General features: G+C 38.7%; 1 protein-coding gene across 1 annotated transcript; it reads left to right on the top strand.

Annotated features, from left to right (window-relative positions):
- Positions 1-3,765: 3,765 nt before the first annotated feature.
- Positions 3,766-10,240, top strand: SLC7A13 (solute carrier family 7 member 13). The gene is made up of 4 exons (XM_049823144.1): positions 3,766-4,489; positions 7,042-7,173; positions 8,870-9,234; positions 9,995-10,240. Exons 1-4 carry the CDS (start codon positions 3,766-3,768, stop codon positions 10,238-10,240), a joined length of 1,467 nt encoding a protein of 488 aa, XP_049679101.1.
- Positions 10,241-10,654: the final 414 nt, after the last annotated feature.

The following is a 10,654-nucleotide window of genomic DNA, read 5'->3' as shown; positions in this document are numbered from 1 at the left end:
CCAGGAAAAAAAGAACATTGCCAAGGCAGTAGATTGTCATGTGCCTCTATGTGCAGGCTCATTTGCTAAATAAAAGTTTGTGAATACATCGTGGGGTCCAGTGTGGCAGATGGTAAACTGACTTCTATCTAATGGGATTTATGGAAATCCTTGAATAGCTGTTGAGCTCCTTTCAGAAGGCAAGACAAAGAAAAGTACTTTGAAATGTCATATTCCCAACAAAAGGTGAGCTAAAGAAGAGGAGATAAAAAAGGAGAATTATAAATAAAATTTGTCAGTCATATTAAATACAGTATGTCCCTTGACGTATGCCATGGAAGATTAACTGTGACTGTTTTTTTCCTGGAAGGTCTCTTCAGGTTTTTCCTTTGTTCCTCTGCTTTTTTATCCTTGGTGAATGTCAGCAGTAGGAAGCTTCTTCAGAGACAAAACAGAGGAGTATTTATTGAAACTTTGCAAGACAAATTAGATTCTAATTTTTGCTACATCTTCTCCCCTTAAAGGATTTGGCATGATGCCAAGAAAAGTCAATACCATGCTTGAAACACTATGTAGTTAATTGAAAAGGAACTAAATAAATGTTTTAAAATCTACCTTTGTTTAGACAGATGGGCTGCTTTCTAGTCCACCTAATCAATGAGTGGATCATACGAAAGACCTAGTGAGTACAGTCAGAACTTGACAAGATTGAAATCAAGACTCCTTATCCAAGTACACTGAAATTCAGTTAATTACAATTAGAAGATAATACATATACATTTTAGGCCACAAAAATATTCTTCTATTACTTTTCTGTATTGATTTCTCAAATCTAGAGAAACTACAGTGACTGAAAGTATCAGTCATGATAAGCATTAGATAGCTGATAATGAAAAACTTGACATTGAAGGGTAAAAGATTTTTGAAAGGAAGTTAAAAGGGAAAATCCTAAATGGTAGGAGAACTAGAAATGATCAGCTGAAGTTTCAGCTTTCAACCATAGCTGTTACATAGCACTCTCTTGACCTCATTTTACTGTCAAAGAGAACTCAGTAGTTGGCACTCAAAAGAAATGTCGTCATTCCCTGTTGACTATAAAAATTACAGTACTTTGGCATTTTATTTTGATGATGATATAACCTTTCTGTCTACTCCACGTATCAGGGGAATCTTAGGCTTGTCTTACAAACGTGTCTAGGTTATTTTAATCATTTATCTTTGCCCTGTATTCAGCGGTTAAGTCTATGGATAATGTCATCAAAGTGAATGTGACCAGTATGTAGTTGGGTCTGAGGCAGGAGACATTGACATATGAGACCTTGAGATAATCATATAGATTGTGGCAATTTATCCTCTCAGCCAGAGGGAGAAGTTGGACATCTTACAGAAAACCTGGGAAGTGAATATTTATGATGTGCTTCAGAAGACTCTGTCCTTACATATTGAAAAAGAAAGCAGTCTGGCTGAAAACTACCTGTTGTTGTGTAACTAGCTGTGTTTTACTGAGTTCTGCCCCGGTAATGCTCATGTTAGTGTACTGTTTCCAGAATGTCAGGTTTTGTTGGATTTGTAGAAATGTTGTCATTATCTCTGCTCTTGCCTCCTCCTACTCTGGCAACAACACACCAAAATGAAAAGCATACTTTATGTAAATCTCCGAAGCATTTCACTGAACGTCTAGAAACTTTTATCTGAGGTAGGCAGAAAGCACACACAAGAAAATAATAATCTCAGTGGGGTTTTCTGAAATCAGGCAGCTTTGTCAGAAGTAAAAAATCCTTATTAATCTGCTGCTTGGGAGATTTTGGAAATGCCTTTGTTATACTGGAAATTAACATACTTTAGGGTGAACAGCGAAACAAAATCAATTGCATCTGTACTTTAAGCCGCCATTTAGTGTAATATTGATTTGTTTTAAAATAATAATACAAATCCAGCTGTACATGGTTGAACAGCCAAAATAAAGAGTTGGAAGATTGCTGGATATCAAAAAACATGTGTGCATTCACAGAGAAGGAGACTCAGAAAAGGCACTGAAATAAAACAGGAAGCTACATATTTTAACAATTTAAAACTTTTGTCACACTTAATTTCCAATTCACGAATACTGGTGAATAAATATTTTAATTATTATGAATCATTCATAATGCATGGTAAATGCATACTTGAACTTAAATACATATTTCAATTCATAAAGTGTATAAATGCAATTTAAAATGCATGCTAATTTTTATAAATAGAGGTGTGTTTGGTGTAGAACTAGAATTTTTGTAGTCGTAGGACTTGGTGGTTTTTGAAAGTATATAGTGAGCGCTGCAGTGATTTGCAGAAGATGGAAGAATTGTCTTATGGTTAAAAGCTGCTCTGGAGCTGTGGGTTCTGTCACTGACCATGCTGCATAGTTTCTGTGTGGTGGTGGAAACCCACTTTAACTGAGTCATTGAAAAAATTAAAACCTAACAGTCTGTGCACATGCCAATTTTAACTAAAGCTCTTTTACATAATAGCATATTACATAAATCAATTTTTTTCAGACGAATTTGTTTTGTACTTGAGTGAAAATCCTGCTGTTCAGGACTGATCTAAACCACTGTGTCTTCCAAGTTGAGCCCTGTAAAAGCCGTGAGTTTTGTTTGCTGCGTTACTGAGCTTTGACCTTTGGGACAGAGCTGGGTCCTCAGTTTGACTGCCAGAAAGTAAGAACTTTACAGCTACTAGTTTGGGTGCTTAACAAACCCTAACATATATACTGAGCTTCTTTTTTGGTTAGTTTCCAGCTTTCTGCCTATTTTTCTCTACATCCCTTAAAAAGAATAAATAAATTTTTCTTGGGGCAAAAGCCTATGGCAATGGTATATCCACATGCGATTGAGGAGAAGCTCCTTTTCCATATTTTGAACATAAAATATACCACAGATTGCTAAATATGTAGAAAAATCAGTGGCTGCACCTTGAAGGGTACACATCAAACTGGTGGGAACTTTCAGCCTTCATCTTTCTGTTCCACAGCCCCCAGACAGGCAATGGAAATGATGATACAGCCCCTTCCCCTCAGCAGTGTCTGAAGATTAATACCTGCTTAAGGAAGTGCTTAGGTACTACTATAATGATGAGTGCTCAAGAAAAACTGGGAATAAACTGGTAATTTTCTTTCTAGGGCAGTGTTTAATGAGCAAATTATAAACAAACTCCAGTATACCTGGTGACTGATGAGGATTTGACAAAACATACTGGTGATTGCTGCTTATCACTGTCCATTTTATGTATTGACGGTGGAAGAGTAGTACCAGGCTGTTCAACTAATGCCCATGCCACTCTCAATAACATAAGGAGGGCTGATTTCTTTCTTCATGCTGCCATACTCTTCCCCTTTCCCTAGGTCTGATGCAGAGGTCACATTTACCCACCTCTCACAGTTGTCCCTGAAGACATACATTAAAAAAACCTGAAATCTGTTGATGAAAATTAGCTGAGAAATGAGCGTTTACTGTGCATTATTTGTTATGCCATTTTCTTTAAAAATACCTCCAGACCTAAATAATTTCTGCAGTACATATTAAACCAACATGTACATGATTTGCCAGTGTTTCTTGAAGTATTTGGTTAATCATCTTCACACAGAAGACACCAAAACCCAAAGTATGCTCTCTTTTCTGAATGATTAAGCCAGGCTTCCCGTAACATTTCACTAGCAAGTGACAGTCTGCTAACAACAAAGTGAAAGGGAAATACATGTAATCCAGCCTCCAAAGTCATATAATCTGCTGTGAAAAAAAACAGAAAAAAATGGGAAAAGGAAAAAGCAATGATCCCAAAGACGTGAAAAGAAAAGAAAAGGCCAAGATGCAACTCAAAAGAAATATAGGTTATTTTGATGGGGTAAGTTTTATTATAGGATCAATTGTTGGGGCAGGGATCTTTGTGTCTCCCACAGGGGTGTTAAAGCATTCCTTGCTCAACATCGGTGTCGCACTAATTATCTGGACTGCGTCTGGGCTGGTTTCTCTGATGGGTTCCCTCTGCTATGCGGAGCTTGGAACCTCTCTGCCCTTCTCCGGAGGAGAATACAGCCATATTAAAAGAGGCCTTGGATCCCTACCTGCCTTTGTGTTTATCTGGACGTCAACGTTTACCAAGCCAGCATCAAATGCTGCTCGAGCCTTGCTGTTTGCCGAATATGCCACCCAGCCCTTCTACGGCATTTGCCCTGCACCAGAAGTGCTGAAGAAATGCTTGGCCTTGGCCGTTCTCTGGTCCCTGGGGATTTTGAATGGCCGCAGCGTCAAAATGGCTGCGTGGGTACAGACAGTTTTCACTCTGCTGAAGATGATGGCCTTGTCTGTAATCGCCATCGGTGGCATAGTTCTCCTCGTTGGCAAGAGAAAGGAGAGTCTGGCGAGGTTTGAGGACGCGTTCAGCTCAGAGATTCCCAACGTGTCACAGGTTGCCGAAGCCTTCTTCCAAGGACTGTACGCGTACGGTGGCTGGTGGTCCCTCAATTATATGGCAGGTATCTCACTCCTTTAGATGTTGTTCTGCAGTCGCCATTCTTATGTATGTCAGCTCATCTTGGTAGAACTTGTCTCTCCTTCAAGACCATAGGGTTTTATGCGAGTACGGTGTTTGTTGGAGCTGGCAGAAGAGGCATTGTCCCTCCCCAGGGAAGTTTCTTGCTTCTTGTGCAATCTCCAGAATGAGGCTGACATTTCCAGAGGAGTACAAGAGAAATCAAAATAGTTAATTTAAAATCTTGTGCATAAACAAATTTTTTCATACCTTAAAAAGTTGCATTTTGTCTTTCTCAATGTCAGTGTTGGGGCATTTTTAGAAAAGGATTAGGATATCTGTGCCAAACTATGTGCACAGTAAGGACCAAATAAAAAAGATAATTGATTAATTTGTACTTAAATATCTGTACCTTCTCTGAGGTTGCGTGGCTGGTTTGTACACGGACAAATTCATTTTGAATTGTGTTAAAATACAGTAATTTTATGGGATATACAGGATGATCACTAGTCACTTCCCTGGAAAAATAGTTTTGCACAGAAGGTGAGGAAGAATCTAAAGAAAGTGGTATAAATCCTTTCATATAACTTGTGCTCAATTTTAAACATTCAAAACCTTTTTGAATATCCATTTACTTATTCTGTATCTGATGACACACGTAGCAGTAATAAGTAGAGCAGTTTTTCATGAAGACTGCAGAGATAATGTTCATAATGTTAGTTATGCATGTCAAGTTAAATTAATAGTGTTTTATAGTATCATCAGATTTATAGAATTAAGTTGTAAGCAAGTGGATGTTGCTTTTATATCTTTAACCCTATTTATCCACTGACCTCTATCACATGTAAAACATTAAATAAACTGAATGTGTGAAATGCATAACACAAAGTTCAGTGGTGAGAATAGTGTGAAAATTGGGTTAATGTTTAAAAAATTGACTGTTATTATTTCAATCTAGCTATTCCAGTGTTAACAATATGCTGCAATAAAAAAGGTGATATAGATCAGCAAAGTATAATTTTGACATCTTAGGATTTCCTTAGAGGCAAGCATTTAGCTTTGTAAACCTGAGAAAACACAAAATTATTGGTAAAATATTAATTTATTTTCTGATCAGTTAGCAGTAGTAATAAATACCATACACTGGGCAGCACAGCTGTTTAGACAGATGCAACCTATGCAATAGTCCCCTTCTGAACTGAATTTCCTATTCTTCAGCAATAACTTAATTCCTGTGAGCTTCAGCTAAAGCATCAGGTGCCAGCTGGACAGCAGGACTGTAACGAACAACAAAACAAATGGAAAGATAAATTTAAATTGGCAGTTTTGGTGATTGTCCTCTTCTGGGCTCAGAATTACCAAGTGTATTTCTTACATTTGAAATAAATCCCACATTCTCTGATAATCCGTATCTGAATTCTGCTGTTGTGCTCATTCAGTCCCTCTGGCTCTGTGCACTACAGCCGGTGCTGGGGCAAGCTCAAAGCTGAAGTTCTGGGCAGGAGACAGAAATTATATTTGAGGAAGGAAAGGGATTTCTGTCTCCTAAAAGGAGCTTAAGCAAGCTGCACATTTGACTTTTCACTTCTTCCCCCTTGTGAGTTATTGGTTGGCAATACTCAGGAAAGCTTCTGTAAATGCTGAAGGGAAGGGAGGAGCGGAGAGGGAGTGAGAGGGGAGGGACGAAGGAGTGAAAGAGATGAAAAAGACCCTTTTTGACTGAGATAAGGATGAATTATTAGGGTTCTGGAAACCAGTCCCATCTTTTGCTGGGACACATGGTCAAGAATGTGTGCCAGTACCTCAGTTGTTCAGCTGCAAAATTTGGAGGTTTTTCTTATTTGATAAGAGTAGGTTTAAGCTAAGATGGCAGGCTTAGCACTAAACGGTTTTCCTCCACCAGCTTTGCCCTCGAAAAGATAATCAACAGCAGAATCCAGCTGAGAATGGACCCCTTTTAAAGCCACCGCATTACTGCTCTTCTGACAATACCTTCAGTCTCTCCTGTTACTTTTTCTGTATATCCCAATATAAGGGCAAAGAGAAAGGTTTTGTGCAGGAATAGGAAAATAGACTCAGAAAGTTTCAGGTCAGGACTCGTGATGTAAGAATAACTAATCTGACTTTAGAGTCTCATGTTTAAACTAGTGATTTAAAAGTATGGCTACTTGAATATTTCTTACCAAATCAATTTTCTAATATAAGTCAAATCTGTGTGTAATCAAATCAAAGTTAGCAGTCCTTTTGTCATTTTTTTATCAGTCTATCAGACATCCATCCATCCCTACTTCCAAGATAGTTAAAAAAATAGATTCTAAGTAGGGATTAAAAAAACCAAACCAAAACAAAACAAAAATTGATTAGGCTTCTTTGATAATAAACTGTTTGAGAACCACTGTAGGACCTCACAACCAGCGTAGCTTAGCAGCCATGATTAAGGGTTGGGGCAGGACTTTGGTATCAGTCTTGTCAAGCTCTGTGCAGATTCACTACTGAAACACACTTGCAGAAGCTACACTGCTTGCTTTATTAGTCTTTTAAAATTGTATTTTTCAGAAGAGATGAAAAACCCTAGCAGAAATATCCCCTTAACTGTGATGACTGCTGTTCCTGCAGTAATTGGTTTTTATTTACTGGTGAACATCTCGTATCTGACTGTCCTCACACCTAAGGAAATTGTCTCTTCAGGTATGGATTTGAATTTTTTAATAAAAAGGTGTGGTCCATTAGCATACCCATCTGATGTCAATTTACTGGATTACTTCTGCTCATCTAACTTCACAGTCAGGAAGTTTGGGTTTCATTCTAAGTTTTAACAGAGAATTCTTGTTTAATATTACTGGATGGCACATGTTGGACTGAATGCAGACAATGTTACTAGGTGTTGAAAATGTTGGCTTACACCTGCACTGTCTAAAAAGAAATCAGAAGTGTGTTAAAACCTGGAAAATCAGGTGAAGATCAGGTCTCTCTTGAGTATAGAGAAGGCCTTTGTTTTCCTGTAGTTTTAATCCTCTCTCCTCCTTCCTTACCTACCTCATGGTGTCTCAGGGTAAAGCCATTACTGTTTAGGAGGCGGACAAGTCTACTGTGATAAGTAACGTAGAAAAGACCATGGACACAAAAATGTAGCCTGTTTGTATGGGTTATTCATGATAAATATGGTGATTCCTTAGAAGAGCCTATACAAAAATCCAAAGTATGTGAAGCTTCTCTCAAACCCTGTACCAATAAGCTATCCATGAAAAGGTCCAAGAGGAGCTGTATTTCTCCCTGATTGTCCAAACAGCACCTTTTAAATACCACTGTAATGAGACTGAACTGTCAGACCTTGACTCCAGGAGTGGCAAAAAACATACCTCATTTGGATAGATCAGTTATTTTTTTTCCTGTGAAAACAGTTCAATAACATAAATGGTAGCAGTGTAGCTATCACTCAGCACCTTTTATTAGCGCTCAGCCATTGTCAGGCTATCTTCTGGGAGAGATGCATTCATACATTTGCAGACCCATCCTACAATGAAAGGCAGAGAATACCAGAGTATTCATGAATAGCAGCTGCCCAGCTGGCATGACCAGCTCCAGATGTACCAGGGAAGCTGTGCTTATCTATGTCAGCTGAGGAGATAGCCTTAAAATTATAGCTCTTGTTTCAAACATCGCATTGCTGCAGTTCTTGTTCTTTCACTACTTTTTTTTTTTGGGGGGGGGGCGGGGGCTGTTTTCACCATCTCTAATAACTTCCTACTCTGTGCAGGTCACTGCAAGACCTATATTCCTCATGGCAGTTGGTTATAGACCCACTAAATATTAGTCCTCGCTACAATATGGGCTATAGATAATTTCCAAGCAATGTTGAATATCTCTTGTTCAGAAATAATCTTTCACATTTCCCAGTTCCACCCAAAGCAAAACCTCATTAATAACACGCTCGCTGACCCGTCTCCGCATGTACATGCACTCATGTTGGCAGTTTCCTCATAACAGTAGATCATGTCACTACTATGGTCACACCGGGGACCAAAGCGTTCATTTTCTTTCCCCACATGGCCTTGCCCATGCGTGTATGTTTGTGATTCATGGCGGTGAGATGCAGCTTGCTCCCGCTGGGCAGTCCATTACCGTGGTATTGGCCCCAGCAGGTTTACCCGGCTTGCTCTGGCAGGCAGCACTCCTTCTTGCTGTCATCCCCCCCCGGAAATTTTTAGCTCCTGAATTAAATACCTTTAAGATTAGATTAGTCATGTTTGACTACTGTAACAAAAAACCAGGCATTGCTGGTAAATAATAGGTGTTTCTTGTATTTTAAGTTTCATTTCTGTTGAGTCTGTCAGTAATTCAGGACATGGTACCTACACTACACTAATGCTTTGCTTTCTTGCAGTTGCTGTGGCAGTCACTTGGGCTGATCGAGTGATCCCGTCTGTTGCCTGGATCATTCCTCTCTCTGTTGCTGTCTCAATATTTGGTGCCCTCAACAGCAGCATGTTCACACTAGGTCGATTAAGCTATGCTGGAAGTCAGTCAGGACATTTACCTGTTTTAATATCCATGCTTAACGTCCACTCCTGTACTCCAGCACCAGCCATGATTTTTTCAACCACCATTGCATCCATTTTTATCATCCCCTCTGACCTTATTACGTTAACAAATTACTTTGGATTTTCTGCCTGGCTTATGATTGGATTGACTTGTGCAAGCCTGATTGTACTTCGATACCGGGAACCTCATCTACATCGACCATACAAAGTAAATGAAAATAAGTTACAAAATATTTTTCCTTTTTTTTTTTTTTTTTTTTGAGTTGTGGGTAGCATGCAAAATTTACAGGAAAAGTGCAAGTCAAAAGTGGATAGTCAGCACAAAAATACAAATAATAGTCACCATGTTTAGAGCCTTATTCAAAAACTTTGCTTCACTGTAGAAGGAAAAGAAACAAACAGATGGTCTCTGCCCCAGAGAGCTTGCACTTGAAAACAAGAGGTGGATATATGCAGAATGGGGGAGATGTGCAAACAATGTGAAACCATACTAGTGTGGAGCAGTAACCAGAACAGTGTGGGATCCAGGCTGGTGATTCACAGTTAATTAAACCTTGATCTACTGTCATCTTTCCTGACACAACCGCACACATTAAGGATAGGTTTAATTTCCTCTCAATCTAGCTGTCAGAAAGCTGGGTTAGAAGCGTATGCGTACTGTGAAGGCTTCTTCTAGGCACCCAACCCTGAGTTTCTTTTAGGAGCCCATAATGTCATATGTGGACAAATGCTTTTCAGGTACTGCCTATCTCTCCCCCTTGATGCTAGTCTGAACAAGCATTTTAGAAAAGTTGCCTATCTTGTAGGCAATTTGAAGTCAGATGAATCTCGTCCTGGGTGAGATTGCAGCAGCATGAGAAATGGTACTCTAGTGTGGCAAAGAACACATTATTACTCTTACGAATGAGGCATAAAATCACAGTTGGTCAATTTATTTCCTAAACCAGTTTTTTTTCTTTCTCTCGCAGGTGTTTCTACCAGTTCCATTTGTGATGGTGGCAGTGTCTTTCTTCTTAGTTTTAGCTCCCATAGTCTGGTCTCCAAACTTGCAGTATGTTTATGCTTTCCTGTTTATGCTGGGAAGTCTTATTGTTTATCTGCCTTTTATACATTTTAAATTGCATTTTGCATTTCTTGATAAAATTACTTGCCACTTACAGCTCCTGCTGGAAGTCTGTCCTGCTGATGGATCTGGTGAGGGCAAATGTGAATAATGGCAAATGTTTAATCCCAGTACAACTAACAGCCAACAGAGGATTTTGTTTAACGAAGATTGTAGAAGATACAGTTTAGATGTTAGGTGTGATATATAGGTGTATATGCGTGTGCATGCATGTGTGTATATTTATATACATATATAGATGAATATACATGCATTGCATACATATATACATGTATATACATATATGCATTTATATATACATGCATGTATAGATACATATATGCATATGTATGTATAGATATTAGCATAATGAGTTAATATGTATGTATTTGTGTGTGTCTGTGTGTATACATACACATATGTATATGTATACTTTTTTTAATAGGTGCAAAGAATCTCTCTTAATCTGGTAGAATCTGTAAAACACACTCTCTTGCTCCTGAAGACACAGTTAAAAGTTGCACAT

The sequence above is a fragment of the Accipiter gentilis genome, chromosome 2 (assembly GCF_929443795.1).
Source record: "Accipiter gentilis chromosome 2, bAccGen1.1, whole genome shotgun sequence".
Taxonomy (NCBI): domain Eukaryota; kingdom Metazoa; phylum Chordata; class Aves; order Accipitriformes; family Accipitridae; genus Astur; species Astur gentilis.
Note: the sequence above shows the minus strand (reverse complement) of the source record. Positions and strands in the feature narration are given on the sequence as shown.